Source organism: Mustela nigripes, chromosome 13, assembly GCF_022355385.1.
Source record: "Mustela nigripes isolate SB6536 chromosome 13, MUSNIG.SB6536, whole genome shotgun sequence".
Classification (NCBI taxonomy): domain Eukaryota; kingdom Metazoa; phylum Chordata; class Mammalia; order Carnivora; family Mustelidae; genus Mustela; species Mustela nigripes.
In genome coordinates, this window is record NC_081569.1 from 60,061,358 (window position 1) to 60,077,442 (window position 16,085).

At 40.9% G+C, this 16,085-nt stretch overlaps 1 protein-coding gene across 4 annotated transcripts in view; it reads right to left on the bottom strand.

The window, feature by feature from the left end:
• Positions 1-16,085, bottom strand: part of EXD1 (exonuclease 3'-5' domain containing 1) — a 34,249-nt gene that overhangs the window by 7,268 nt on the left and 10,896 nt on the right. For all 4 annotated transcript variants that reach the window (XM_059371183.1, XM_059371184.1, XM_059371182.1 and 1 more), the window contains 6 exons: positions 15,568-15,689; positions 12,672-12,730; positions 9,067-9,153; positions 5,701-5,805; positions 5,544-5,624; positions 530-673 (listed from right to left, as the gene is read on the bottom strand). In XM_059371183.1, coding sequence (XP_059227166.1) covers positions 530-673; positions 5,544-5,624; positions 5,701-5,805; positions 9,067-9,153; positions 12,672-12,730; positions 15,568-15,689 — 598 coding nt within the window. The remainder of the gene's footprint in view (positions 1-529; positions 674-5,543; positions 5,625-5,700; positions 5,806-9,066; positions 9,154-12,671; positions 12,731-15,567; positions 15,690-16,085) is intronic.

A 16,085-nucleotide genomic window follows, 5' to 3' on the forward strand; every position in this document is an offset into this window, starting at 1 on the left:
CAAACACACCCCTTATGTATGTATATATTAAGTGTGATATGGGAAAAGATGGGGTGACAGGGAGGGACTGTGGGAGAGAGAGAGAAAGATCAATCCATCAATCAACCAATCAGGGCTTCTCATTCAATACTGAAGAGAATAGACTTAATTATAGGACCAAAACTACAAACAATATGGTCATGATCTAAGTGTGCAGGTGAGGCTAGTAGGAGCTAAGGAAAATTTATTCTACTTTGAAAGAAATAAGTGGGATGGTTTTGATTCCATCACACCTTAAACAACATTCCCAACAAAAACCTTCCCTGGAGGACTGTAAATTTATTTCAGAGTACTTTCTGATAACCAACAAATATGAATCCTGGCTTTTATCAACTTGAAATCACAAACTTCCCATTTGAAACAGCTAAAATTTTGGCAATGCTCCTATCCTTACACAGCTGCTGCCACTTGTCTATGTAATATGCTGATGATCCCACTCACAAAACCCTTGGAAAGATTAATGTCATATGGGACATGCTTCAATATTCACCTGAATCAATTTCTGTCTTTCTTCCAGAAAGGAGAGATATTTAGGGGCTACCTTAAGGTGTCTGATTAAACTCTCCTGTAAAGAACTGATGCAGTTTGGAAGAAAGCCACCTGTTTCCATGGAAAATTGAAGGACATCCGCTACCTGTGGCATAAAAATACAAAACAAAACAAAAACCTGTCTGAAGATTACATAGACAGCTATCTCATGGCAGAAATATATTTAGAAAAATGTCTTTAAATACCAATCTCCCTAAGGACCCACATGACAGAAAATGTCATCGGAAAAATTGTTCAGTCAGCTAATTCTGAAAAATTAGGAAAGAAAACAAAATGATCACCCAACTTTAAAGTATCCTCATCCTCCTTCTTTTCCACTCCTTTTGTTTGCCTGCCTTATGATTATCTATTACTCCTTAGTACCCTTAGGCAGTGGGGAAAGGAAGATAAATTTGAGAATTATTTGTATTACTTATCAGCAACTCTGGCAAAATTTTGGCAAGGAAAGCTAATACAATTAAGAATTGGGAGGGGAGGGACACCTGGGTGGCTTGGTTGGTTAAGCAGCTGCCTTCGGCTCAGGTCGTGATCCCAGCGTCCTGGGATCGAGTCCCACACCTTGCTCCGCGGGGAGCCTGCTTCTCCCTCTAACTCTGCTTGCCGCTCTGTCTGCCTGTGCTCGCTCTTGCTCGCTCTCTCTCTGACAAATAAATAAATAAAATCTTTAAAAAAAAAAAAAGAATTGGAGAGGCACCAGGCAGGCTTAGTTGGTAGAGCATGCAACTTAATCTCAGGGTTGTCTGAGCCTCACGTTGAGTGAAGAGATGACTCAAAAAATAATAAGATCTTGGGGTGCCTGGGTGGCTCAGTTGGTTAAGCATTTGCCTTCAACTCAGGTCATGATCTCAACATCCTGGGATCAGCCCCACATCCAGCTCCCTGCTCTGTGAGGAGTCTGCTTCTCTTTCTCCCTCTGCCTCTCCCCAGTGCTTGCATATGTACTCTCTCTCTCTCTCTCTCTAATACATAAATCTTTAAAAAATTGTGTGGTACATCACTCAGCATGAGGGAAATACAAATCAAAACCACAATGAGATACTACCTCCCACCAGTCAGAATGGCTAAAATTAACAAATCAGGAAATGACAGATGCTGGTGAGGATGCGGAGAAAGGGGAACCCTCCTACACTGTAGGTGGGAATGCAAGCTGGTGCAACCAGCTTGAAAATGGCATGGAGGTTCCTCAAAAAGTTGAAAATAGAGCTACCCTGGGAACCAGCAATTGTACTACTGGTTATTTACCCTAAAGATACAAATGTAGTGATCCGAAGGGGCACGTGTACCCGAATGTTTATAGCAGCAATGTCCACAATAGCCAAACTATGGAAAAAACCTAGATGTCCATCAACAGATGAATGGATAAAGAAGATATGGTCTGTGTGTGTGTATATATATATATATTTATAAATACATACAATGGAATACTACGCAGCCATCAAAAGAAATGAAATCTTGCCATTTGCAACGACATGGATGGAACTAGAGGGTATTATGCTTAGCAAAATAAATCAATCAGAGAAAGATAATTATCATATGATCTCCCTGATATGAGGAAGTTGAGAGGCAATGTGGGGAGTTTGGGGGGGTAGGAAAAGAATAAATGAAACAAGATGGGATTGGGAGAGAGACAAACCATAAGAGACTTTTAATCTCACAAAACAAACTGAGGGTTGCCAAGGGGAGGGGGTAGGGAGAGGTTGGTGGGGTTATGAACACTGGGGAAGGTATGTGCTGTGAAGTATGTAAACCTGGCGACTCATAGACCTGTACCCCTGGGGTTAATAATACATTATATGTTAATTTTAAAAATTAAAATTAAAATAATTTGTTTTAAAAATTGTGTGGTAGGCTAAATAACGGTCCACAGAGATATCCACATCCTAACCCCTGGAACCTACCAACATTATTTTATATAGCAAAGGGACTTTGCAGGAGTGATTAAGACTCTTTTTTTTTTTAATAGTTTTTTTTAAATTTTATTTATTTGACAGAGAGAAACTAGGCAGAGAGGCAGACAGAGAGAGAGGAGGAAGCAGGCTCCCTGCGGAGCAGAGAGCCCGATGCGGGGCTCGATCCCAGGACCCTGGGATCATGACCCGAGCCGCAGGCACCCCGTGATTAAGACTCTTGAGATAGAAAGATTAACTTGAATTATCTGGGTGGATCCTCCATGTCCCTGAACAAGAGGGAGGCACAGGAAGATTTGGCTACAAGTTACTGGAGGTGATGGGGCATTGGAAGCAGAGACTAGGGGTGCATTTTTGTTTTTTTTTCTAACAAACAGAAGAACAAATTCTTTATTTGAAAACAATTCAGAATCAACTGAATATCTTTTCTAACACTTAGAGAGGTTTTTTTTAAGGGGATTCTCTCCCAGAAAAAAAAATGAAAATTATGTCATTCTCTAAATATGAATACAATTTTTCTCTTACTTGCTTTCTTGCATATCTATTCACACTTCTCTATGCTAATATCATAGTATTATTAAAAAACAAATGTGCTGTCACAACACTTAGGCTTCAGGGCAATCAGTGGGCAATCCTCTCTTACTGGGATCAATTAAAAAGTTTCAGTAAAAAAGTCGGTACTCTAGAAAACGTTTGTGCCAGCTTTCCTCACTTCCATGCAAAGCTCGAAGTTCTCCCAACTTCTTGCTTCCTTTAGCCATCAATAACCACTCCTTCTTAACCTGCCACCCCAATTCCACTGCCACTGAGCAAAGACCAACAGGCTTGTAAGCACTGAGCAGAAATATAAAATGCTTTTCTCATTTCTGTTTTGCCAAAACTCAACTAAAATAAAATAGAATTCTATATACTTATACAGCTATGTATCTCCCTCTAGTTGCTGGCCAGAGCCAAATATCACTGGGTTTATGCGTGCTTTCTTGGTCCAGCCCACCAAGAGACTACCAGTTTGTGACTGTAAGCAGTGGCACATTTTGAAAATGGCAGGAGCCACAAGCCAAAGAATACAGTGACAGCTGAAAAGGCAGAGAAACAGACTTCCCTGAGGGCCTCCACAAGAAAGGAGCCCTGCTGATACTTTCATGTTAGCGCAGTGAGAATGATTGCAGAGTGCTGACCTCCAGAACTGTAAGAGAGTAAACTTACGTTGTCTTAAGCTACTAAATTTGTGGTGATTTGTTACAACAGCAATAGGAAGCGAATACACTATGTTAAAGGGAAAAAACTGGAAAAATTCTCAATTCCTGCTTCTTGTACTATGGAAGTCTGAAAAGTAAATACAGAAAGATGTGCTAACATGTTCATATGGGGTCTAATCAAGAAGCCTAATGGTCTCAGGAACAATAAGCAATTCTCTGACATTTTGGAGTAAGCTAGAAATAATCTCTATATAGAGAAAGATCCTGAAAGAAGGCCCAAGGAACAGGTCAAAAGAGAAGTGGCAAAAAGTTCATTATGGGAAGTTATGTAAGAGCAAATTTAAGCCATATTTAATAACAACATTGAGCTTTTCAGAATTTTTGCTCAAAAATAATTGGCTAAGGGTACAGAGATTACTTAAAAATAATAAGAAATAATTCATTATTTTAACCCCTCTCCAAAGTCTATCTATAGACTTACGTATTCAACTTGTCCCCTTTGACTGGCATAAACCTAGAAGACTAGAAGAACATAAAGGAGACATAATGAAAGCTAGTGGTTTTACTATTCTCACAGCCATACCAGCAACTCAGATCAGCTCTAAGAGCAAGTTAGTATACTCTAAGTACTTCTCATTTCTCAAGGATTCTTTAGGGTAGAGAAGAACCATATATAATCAGACTATTTTGGCCCAGAATAGGCTTTTGGGGCATATCTAAGACAACCTGCATCTCTGAGCTAGATGCTAACTAGCTATTAGTCTTAACTGGTACATATGAGCTAAAGGCACAGATGTAACTGTTACCTCACACTAAGTGTCTCATGTCAGATTTATGAATGACCTGCCAAATTGTTCAAGTTTCTGAATGCTATACAGTACGGAGCTTGCTGCTGCTGCTGCTTTTTTAAGACTTTATTTATTTATTTTTAAAGTAATCCTTACACCCAATATGGGGCTTGAACTCATGGCCCCAAGATCAAGAGTTGCATGCTCTCCTGTTTAAGCCAGTCAGGTACCCCGGAGCTTGCTGCCTTTTTTTTTTTTTTTTTTTTTAGATTTTCTTTGACAGAGAGAGAGACAGTGAGAGAGGAAACACAAGCAGGAGGAACAGGAGAGGGAGAAGGAGGCTCCCCACTGAGCAGGAAGCCCAATGTGGGGCTTGATCCCAGGACCCTGGGATCACGACCCAGGCCAAAGGCAGACTTTTAAAGACTGAGCCACCCAGGCACCACCCAGAGCTTGCTTCTTATTTGACAAATTCTGGAGCAAAATGAGAGAAAAATTCTTCAATACTTGTTTTATTTATTTGAGAGAGAGAGAGAGCATGTAAGCAGGAGGAGGGGCAGAGGGAGAGAGATAAGCAGACTCCCCGGTGACACAGGCCTCCATCCCTGGACCCCAAGATCATGATTGGAGCTGACATCAAGAGCCACATGCTCAATCAGCTGAGCCAACCAGCTACGCCCAAAATACTTTTTTTTTTTTTTAAGATTTATCTGACACAGAGAGAGAGAGATATATATAGAGAGAGATCACAAGTAGGCAGAGAGGCAGGCAGAGAGAGAGGGGGAAGCAGGCTCCCCACTGAGCAGAGAACCAAGTAAGGGTTGATCCCAGGACCCTGAGATCATGACCTGAGCCACCCAGGTGTCCCTTAAGTAACTTTTCTGTAGTGCTTTTATAGTTCACCAAATATTGTCACCTATTGCATAGACATCTTACATGGAGAAGAATGCAGGAATAAGGCATGCACACACACACAAAAAGGCTTAATCACTCACCAAATGGGGCCTTTTTTCTATAAGAGCTATATACCCTGGACTGAATCATGGTTTCCCTGCTTGTACCTGTGTGTCAAAGACATTATTCAGCAAAATTCCATACTGATGAGAGAGGCAATCAGAAAGCCAACGACAATCATGGATAACCTAAAGAATCAGAAGACAGAGTAATTAGAACCTGGTTGCTAATCTTACTATCGGGGAAATCAGCTTACACACTCACCTTCAAAATTCTCTTGTCTTCTAATACCATCTGAAGTCCATTGTTGAAAGCACGACTTCCCAGAAGGAAAATATCAAATAAGTAAACTCGGCTATTTGTGGCCACCTGCAATAGATCATCCAGACACATGTATTATAGGGTAAAAAGGAACTAAGGAAGGGGGTCTGCAGTCAAGAAAGATATGTGATAAAATATTTCACACCCTCACTTTTAAAGAAAACAACAGGCATTCAGTGATACTCAGGGAAAACAAGTTCAATTTTATCTTTTTTTTTTTTTTTTTTAATTTATTTAGTCAGAGAGAGAGAGCGAGAGCGAGCACAGGCAGACAGAGTGGCAGGCAGAGTCAGAGGGAGAAGCAGGCTCCCCGTGGAGCAAGGAGCCCGACGCGGGACTCGATCCCAGGACGCCGGGATCATGACCTGAGCCGAAGGCAGCTGCCCAACCAACTGAGCCACCCAGGCGTCCCCAATTTTATCTTAAGTAAAGCGAAGAAACTACCATTTGCGATCTTGAAAGAGAGAGAAAGAGCATGAGCAGGAGGAGAGGGCGAAGGAGAGAGAGAATCTCAAGCAGACTCCATGCCAACTATAAAGCCTGACACAGGGCTCAATCCCACAACCCCAAGATCATGACCTGAGCTGAAATCAAGAGTCAAACATTTAATCAATTGAGCTACCCATATGCCCCTCACTGTGATTTTTCAAAAGGGCAGAAAGAGACAAGCTGGTGGACTTAGTCTTTTGCTTTTTACACTCCCCAATTTAATGTTTTATAGCTTACCCATGGCATCTTAATACTCCAAGGACTGTAGGTTTAAGAGGAATGAAGAGCATTTTGTTGTTGGCAACACAACATGCTATTTCTCTGAGTCTCGTGATATGCATGGTTACTTTAGGTGTTACATAATATTATTCAGAAGAGAAGATCCTTGCTCTCTGGCAGTTTTTGTTTGTTTGTTTATCCAAAAGAGAAAAAGAGAGCGTGAACACGGGGAAAGGGAGAAGCAGACTCCCCTGTGGAGCAGGGAGCCCGACTCGAGGCTCAATCCCAGGACCCTGGGATCATGACATGAGCCGAAGGCAGTCGCTAACCTACTGAGACACCCAGGAACCTCTCTCTAGCAGTTTTATATAGGCAACAAATAAACTGGCACAAATGGTAGGATGTGAGACACCATTTTTTAGTTCAATTTTATACAATCATAAGGATTTTAGACTGTTTCTGATCATAAAATTCACCAAGGTAGTATTATAGCTGAATCATCTACTGAGTCAGGGAATAAAGGCAAAGGGAGATCATAACAGGTCTAGAAAGCCAGCGACAGGGCAGCATGATGTCATCTTTGTCATTTCAGGATCAAATGTTGATATAGCTTCAACTGCCAGACCTGACACCCGTTCTCAGAACTTTCGTGTTGTTTGCAAGAACAGGACACCTAAAACAGTCACTCCTTGTTCTTTTTAATAGACACATTAGAAAATTTGAAAAAATAATTCTCTACTAGACTGAAAACTCTGTGAGACGAGAGATTATGCCAGATTCACCACTGTACATGCATCACCTAGAGCAGAACCAAACCCATGGATGGCTCAGACATATCTTCAGTGAGCTAATGCATGCCATACAATGCTCCCTTCCATTTTTCATATGCAAACCATGTATATGACTCTGATAGTATGCATTCCAATCTATATCCTGCTTTCTCCCACTCATAACTTTGCAAAAAAACCTTTTTTCTACGTTGCACTAGTCATCAATTTTTGACAGCTGCATAAGATCTATCAAATCTACAGTAATGTCTCCTACTGCTAACCTACTTAAATTGTTTCTGATTTTTCACCAGAAAATGATGCTAAGATCACTAGGTTCTCACATATTCTTTTTCATATTTTGAATTATTTAGGGTAGACTCCTTTATGTACCCCTGAGAAGTGGGCAGACTGCCAATCCTAACAAAATACATTCTCTCAATAGGTGGAGGTAGGTCCTGACTCAAAGAATAGAAGACATTGGTTGGGAATTCAGCCTGCCTTCTTTGGCCTTCTTTAAAAACTGATGCTGCTGTTGGGTGCCTGGGTGGCTCACTGATTGGGCAACTACCTTCGGCTCAGGTCATGATCCTGGAGTCCCGGAATCAAGTTCTGCATCAGGCTCCCAACTCCACAGGGAGTCTGCTTCTCCCTCTGACCTTCTCCCCTCTCATGCTCTCTCTTTCTCTCTCTCTCAAATAAATAAATAAAATCTTTTAAAAAATTCTTTTAGGGGTGCCTGGGTGGCTCAGTGGGTTAAAGCCTCTGCCTTCGGCTCAGGTCATGATCCCAGGGTCCTGGGATTGAGCCCCACATCGGGCACTCCGCTCAGTGGGAAGCCTGCTTCCCTTCTTCTCTCTCTGCCTGCTTCTCTGCCTACTTGTGATCTTCGTCTGTCAAATAAATAAATAAAATCTTTAAAAAAAATTCTTTTAAAAACTAATGCTGCCGAGTTTGAGCCGAAGGTGGCTGTCCAACCTACAGCTATTTGAGGCTCACTACAAACTTTTGACACAGTGGGGACCTTCACATGACATCTCCCAAGCCTAGGAAAATGAAAATGATATGGAAGAATCCTGGTGTGGAATGCTACCAACCAGAAGGAAAGATAAATATCTTGCACATAGTGGGGTGTAGGTGGCTCAGTGGATTAAGCCTCTACCTTTAGCTCAGGTCATGATCCCAGGGTCCTAGTATTCAGCTGCACATCGGGTTCTTTGCTCAGCAGGGAGGCTGTTTCTCCCTCTGCTTCTGCCTGCTGCTCCCCCTGCTTGTGCCTTCTCTCTCTCTCTCTCTCTCTCTCACTCGCTCTGTCAAATAAATAATTAAAATGTTTTTTTTAAAAACTTCATATATTAAGATTTTAATTTAGGGGTGCTGGGCAGTCACTAGAGCGTGCAACTCTTGATCTCGGGGTAGTGAGTTCAAGCCCCACACTGGGTATAGAGTTTACTTAGACAAATTAAATTAAAGATTTTATTTTTAAGTAAACTCTACATCCAACATGGGACTTGAACCATGAACTTGAACTCCACTGTCTGAGCTAGCTGGCTGCCCCTGAAATTCTTCATATTTCTAAGGTGGAAGAAAAGAGCTGGGAAAGAAGACCTCAAGCAGAGCCTGTGACACAGCAGTGATAAATATAAAAGTGAACCCATGAAGAGGCAAAAGCTCTTTCCTTTTGAAAGGAATAAACTCAATACTAGAAAAGTGAAAAAAAATCCAAACAGGTTATAGGATAGTGATATTGAGGTGACATAAAGAAGACAATTAAAATCAATTTGCCAGTGAATCTACAATTATTTCAAAATAAAAAGTTGAAAATATCTTTGACCTGAAGCCAACATAGTTTCCCATGACGACACACATTAGCGCCTTCTGCTGCCACACTCAGGACACTCTGCTTCTTGATGTGGAGCATCTGGTGAGAAAAAGGAAGAAGATCTCCAGAAAATAAATGTTGCGATTATGACATCATGGATGGCTCAAGTAAAAGGCTAGCAATCAACAGAGTGGATAGTATGCTTTAAACTTACAAAACTTGACTAATCCAAAACACAAGTAAGTCAGCTTCTCTTTTTCACACACAAACACGCACACACACCCCCCACATTGAATATTTCTAATTTCTTTTTTGTTTGTTTTTTAAAGATTTTATTTATTTGACAGAGATCACAAGTAGGCAGAGAGGGGGAAGCAGGCTCCCCGCTGAGCAGAGAGCCTGATGAGGGGCTCAATACCAGGACCCTGAGATCATGACCTGAACCGAAGGCAGAGGCTTAGGCCACTGAGCCATCCAGGTGCCCCTGAATATTTCTAATTTCTTTTCAGTTTTTGTAAAGTTATAACACAACTGGAAAATAAATCATGCATATCCTAAATGCTGATAAGAGTTGAAAACTCAGATACCCTGTGTTACCACTAATGCTACAACAAAAGATTTCTATCTTTATGACCAGGTTCCTCATGCAAGCAATAGTGCCCTAACACAGCAATTTACTGTACCTGAAAGGAACTCATGTAGTGGCTGAGTCTCACAGTATATACTGTTTAGAATGAGAGAAATAAGAACTCAACAGGTCCCTTAAAATCTTAGACTCATTAAGTTACTCAAAACTGATATAGTGCTATTCCAGGAACACATGCTGACCCTTTATTTATAATCTTATCCTATTTCAAAACATACAATTCTAAAACCTTAACCCATAATCTGTCAAAATATCTACACAATACAAGATTCTCTCCATCTTACAGGTAGGTAAATAACTCAAGAAAGAAGGGCATGATAACTTTCACTAGCACAATATCTTCCTTTAGTGAGCAGAGAGGGTTTCTACATTGAGTATTTTCCATCGATGATGAAAAAAGGGGACTGAATTTCAGTTCCACCCTCAACCAACAGCAAGAAGGCTGTGGAACTGGGAATAAAACCTGCATTTCTTTGTTGACAAGAATTTCCAACTACCTCTTCAAATTTTCAGTTCCTTATCTCATTTTTTGTTGTTGTCATTGGACCTTTTCAAGAATCTGTTGATATATAAAGAATTCTTCCAACACAATTAAAAAATGGACAAAGGGAGCACCTGGGTGGCTTACCTGATCAAGTAAGATGTTCAAGTAAGATGCACTCTTGATCTCACCTCAGGTCTTGATCTCAGGGTCATGAGTTCAAGCCTCATGTTGTGGGGGGTGGGGTAGGCAAAGGAGGAGCACCTGCCTGGCTCAGTTGGTAAAGCATGTGACTCTTTTTTTTTTTTTTTAAAGATTTTATTTATTTATTTGACACTCAGAGATCACAAGTAGACAGAGAGGCAGGCAGAGAGAGAGGAGAAAGCAGGCTCCCCGCTGAGCAGAGAGCACGATGTGGGGCTTGATCCCAGGACCCTGGGATCATGTCCTGAGCCGAAGGCAGAGGCTTTAACCCACTGAGCCACTCAGGCACCCCACCATGTGACTCTTTATCTCAGGGTTGTGAGTTTAAGGCCCACAGTGGGAGTAAAGCCTACTCAAAAATGGACAAAGGAATAGATATTTCTCCAAAGAAGATATATAAACATCCAAAAACACATGAAAAATGCTCAATATTATTAGCCATCAGGGAAATGTAAATCAAAACCACAATGAGATATCACTTCACACTACGAACATGGCTATAATTAAAATGACAGATGACAACAGTGTTAGAATATGGAGAAATCGGAATCCTCATATCTTGCTGGTGGGGATGTAAAATGGAGTAGCAGCTTTGGAAAACAATGGCCAATCCTCAAAATATGAAACATAGAGTTATTATATGACCTAGCAATTGAACTTCTAAGTATCTATCCCAGAGAAATGAAAACACATGTGCTAACAAAAACTTGTACATGAATGTTCACAGCAGCATTATTCATAAAAGCCAAAAAGTAGGAAGAACCCAAAAGGTGAAAGGATAAATGAATTATGGTATATCCAGGGGCACCTGGGTGGCTCAGTGGGTTAAAGCCTCTGCCTTTGGCTCAGGTCATGATCCCAGAGTCCTGGGATCAAGCCCCACATCGAGCTCTCTGCTCTGCAGGGAGCCTGCTTCCACCTCTCTCTCTGCCTACTTGTGATCTCTGTCTGTCAAATAAATTTTTAAAAATCTTTTTATAAAAAGGAAAGAAAAATGATTGTGATGTATGTACAATTCTGTGAATTTGCTAAAATCCAGTGAACGGTACATTTTAAATTGGTGAATTTAATGTTATATGGACTACATCTCACTTAAGTGATTAGAGAAAAAAGAATCAGTGGAAAGCTAACTCTCCCTTAAAGAAATGCACCTGTGCATACACAAGCATTAAACTTGTATCTGCAGGAAGCTTAATGACTCCCATGAAGTCCATCTGTGAACTGTATGCTAAGCTGAAGAGTTACTGTCACATCGAAATTCATCAATGACTATAGAGAAATTGCCTAAACAGAGCATGTAGAATGGACTTCTAAAAATTTAAGTAAAAAAATTTCTGACTCTCCTCTAAAACTGCCAATGGCTTTCCAACCTACCCAGGTTAAACTCAAACTCCTTAAAATGTCCAAAAAACCCTACCTGATCTGTCTCCTGACCATTTCCATTTCCTATCATTCTTCACTGTAGTCCTGCCTCCCTACTGTCCTCCATACAAGTTAAGTGTGCTTCAGCCTCAGGGCCTTTGCACTTGCTATTCACGCTTTTCAAAATTTCCTTAGCTGAATATCTATATGGTTAGCTCTATTACTTCATTCCGATGGCTATTCCAATGTTACTTCTTCACAGAGGTTTTCTCTGTCCACCCTACATAAAATAGGAACTCCTTGTTACTTTACTTTTCAAACCACAATTTATCTTTCTTCGTAGCACTTATCATCAGTTGATAGACAACTGTTTGTTTATTTTCTTGCAATAAAATGTAAACCCCTTCAGGTGCCTGGCTGGCTCAGTCAGAAGAGCATGCAATTCTTGATCTTGGGGTTGTGAATTCATACCCCACAATGGGTGCAGTGAATACTTAAATAAATAAATAAACAGGAAAAAAAGTGTTTACATTGGTGGTTAGGACTTCCTGGGTGGCTCAGTGGGTTAAGCCTTTGCCTTTGGCTCAGGTCACGATCTCAGGGTCCTGGGATTGAGCCCCACATTGGGCTCTCTGCTCCATAGGGAGCCTGCCTCCCCTTCTCTCTGCCTGCCTCTCTGCCTTCTTGTGATTTCTTTCTCTGTCAAATAAGTAAACAAAATCTTTAAAAAAAAGAACTTTGCCTTTACTATTATTTTATCCTAGACTTCAGAACAATACCTAACGTTTATCAGGTCCTCAGATATTTTATTGGGAATTTATTAGGGAAAGCATCAATGGTCTTATAATAAGAGAAAAATTTATGAGATATAAACATGATACCCATATGCAGACAATACTTGGAATGATCAAGGACGATACTTACTGCAGCACCAAACTTCTGCTGGAACTGATCAATGACTGTGTATGTTACCTCCTCTTCCTCTGCAGGAGAATGATGGTAATAGACACATTTGTCTTCTTTGGCAATAGAATAGCCTTCCCACTCATTTTAGCCATCCTCATAAATTTCTCCACTATTGCAACTCAAAGGTCTAATGTTATTTCACTATCACCTGTGTCAGCCCAACACACAGTGAACACTCCAGCATCCTGTTTCTCAAATGAGAATGAATAAAAGCCCTACCAATGATAATCTTATGAATTAAACTATTTAATCATTTCCTGTGAAAATCCAATAATGTTTCCCTCCTCATAGACTTGTGTCTTAAATATTTCAAGACATTTACTTTTCAAAGGATGTTCATAATAAAAAGTTATAGTTTAAAATAAATCAGTCCGGGGTGCCTGGGTGGCTCACCTGGTTAACCTTAACTTCTGCCTTCAGCTCAGGTCATGATCCTGGGGTCCTGGGATTGAGTCCCAAATCAACTCCCTCCTCAGCCAGGAGCACTGCTTTTCCCTCTCCCCATGCCTGCTACTCCCCCTGCTTACGCTCTCTCTCTCTCTCTCTGCCAAATAAATAAATAAAACCTTAAAATAAATAAGTAAATAAATAAATCCTGGAGATGGGCCATAGTCCACATTTTTGGAATTCTCTGGGTCCTTAATTATGGTTTTAAATCATGTAATTTAAAAGATTAGAGGTATAGCATAACATATAGTTTCTCTTCATCTCCAACCTCTAAAACTTAGGTGTGGCATAGGACACAGTCCACATACCTCTTTTTCTCTACCTATACTCACTCTCCTAGTAATCTCATCTAGTCTCAAGCCTGTAAAACTCTATCAGCTAACTCTTACTTTTGTTTCTCCATCTCAGACCTTTCTCCTCCTCTCTAGGCTGACATTCAAACTTCGGAGGACCTGAAGTCTTAATCATCTTCCCAAAACGTGTTCCCATGCCAGCTGAATTGCACTCCATACTTCAGGATACTCACACCCAAACCCCTGAAATCACCATGATTCTCCTCTTTTTTTTTTTTTTAAGATTTTGTTTATTTATTTGACAGACAGAAATCACAAGTAGGCAGAGAGGCAGGAAGAGAGAGAGGGGGAAGCAGGCTCCACGCTGAGCAGAGAGCCTGATGTGGGTAATCAATCCCAAGACTCTGGGATCATGACCTAAGCCGAAGGCAGAGGCTTTAACCCACTGAGCCACCCAGGTGCCCCGATTCTCCTCTTTCACATGCACCTCTAATACACCAGTAGACTGGGCTGGCTACACCCCAACATATGTTCAGAAGTCCACCACTTTTTACCAACTGTACTGCTACCACTATGGTCCAAGCCACCATGTCAGCTCACCTTAAAATTATTTCAATAGCCTAATAGGTATTCATGCTTTTACCTTTCTCCTTCTCTCAGTATCCATACAGTATCTAGACTAACTTTGTTAAAACAGAAGTCAGTTAATGTTACCCTTCTGCTCAAAACTATCCAATAGGAAGTAGAAGGATTTTTTAAAATACCATTGATAACAGTATAAAATATGAAATACTTAAGGATAAACACAGCAAAATATGTTTAAGACTTATACACCAAGGGGCGCCTGGGTGGCTCAGTGGGTTAAGCCGCTGCCTTCAGCTCAGGTCATGATCTCAGAGTCCTGGGATCGAGTCCCGCGTCGGGCTCTCTGCTCAGCGGAGAGCCTGCTTCCCTCTCTCTCTCTCTCTGCCTGCCTCTCCATCTACTTGTGGTTTCTCTCTGTCAAATAAATAAATAAAATCTTTAAAAAAAAAAAAAAGACTTATACACCAAGAACTGCAAAACACTGTTGAGAAATTAAAGATCTTGGGGCGCCTGGGTGGCTCAGTTGGTTGGGTGGCTGCCTTCGGCTTGGGTCATGGTCCTGGCATCCTGGGATCAAGTCCCCCATTGGGCTCCTTGCTCAGCAGGAAGCCTGCTTCTCCCTCTGCCTCTGCCTGCCACTCTGTCTGCCTGTGCTCACTCTCTCTGACAAATAAATAAATAAAATCTTTAAAAAAAAAAAAAGAAAAGAAAAGAAATTAAAGATCTCATAGAGGGAAATACTGCATTAACAGATTAGAATACTCAATATTGTTAAGATGCCAACGTTCCCCAAACCAATCTATCGATTCATTGCAATCCCAGTAAAAATACAAGTGGGTTTTTTTTTTTTCAGAAATTGGCAACCTGATTCCAAAATTCATAGGGAAATGCAAAGAAAAAAGAATAACCAAAACAACACTGAAAAAGAACAAAGTTGGAGAACTAACACTACCAGATTTTAAAGTCTATCATTAATCAACAGTAAGCAAAAACAGTCTAAAAAAACCCAAAAGAAACAGTAAACAGTCTAGTATTGAACATCTACAATGACCTCCATGAAATGCCTATGTCATTTCCTCTCCAACTACCTCTTCTCTTTGCTCCATTTACACTGATTACACTGATCTAGCTGTTCCTTCAAGATCCAGGCATGTTCCTATCTCAGGGCCTTTATATTAATTCTTTTATCTGCCTAAAGAACATTTCCCCCACATATCCACACAGCTCAAGCCCTCATCTCCTATAGGCTTTGGCTCAAATGTCACCATTTTTGTGAGGCCTGTCCTGAACACCCTAACATTGTAAAACCACCCTCTTCACACACTTCTCTTCTATTTTTTTCCCCTTAGCATTTGGTGCTAGCATGCTGTATGTGATACTCCTTTATCTTATTTAGTGTCTATTTCTTGCACTGGAGCTCAGTGAGGGCAGAGACTGCACATATAGAACCTTAACTCAGAGTTATGCCAACTCCAAAGAGTTGTGGACCACAATAGAGACCCTAGACAAGTCAGAGCCCCAGTGCTCACCTGATGGGTTGAACTTGAGGTCACTCAGCAGAGAGGTGGTTGGCGGCTCAGAGGCAGGAGAAAGAGACTCACATATGTTCAGGTCTTCACCTTTATCCATCCTGGTTCTTTCTGTATTTAGACTATGCTTACAAAAAACAACACTCAGATTAAATTGTTCTTTGTTGCTGATGCTCACACTTACAAACTACTTACAAAAGTACAACACTCAGATGAAATTGTTCTTTGTTGCTGATGCTTACAAAAAACAACACTCAGATGAAATTGTTCTTTGTTGCTGATGCTCACACAGATTTTGCCACACATCAATGGTAAAGAAGCTAGACCTCCATTTCATAGAGGACCCACTCATCCACTGCTTTTTTTTTTTTAAGATTTTATTTATTTATTTGACAGACAGAAATCACAAGTAGGCAGAGAGGCAGGCAGAGAGAGAGAGAGGAGAAAGCAGGCTCCCCGCTGAGCAGAGAGCCTGATGCGGGGCTCGATCCCAGGACCCTGGGATCATGACCTGAGCC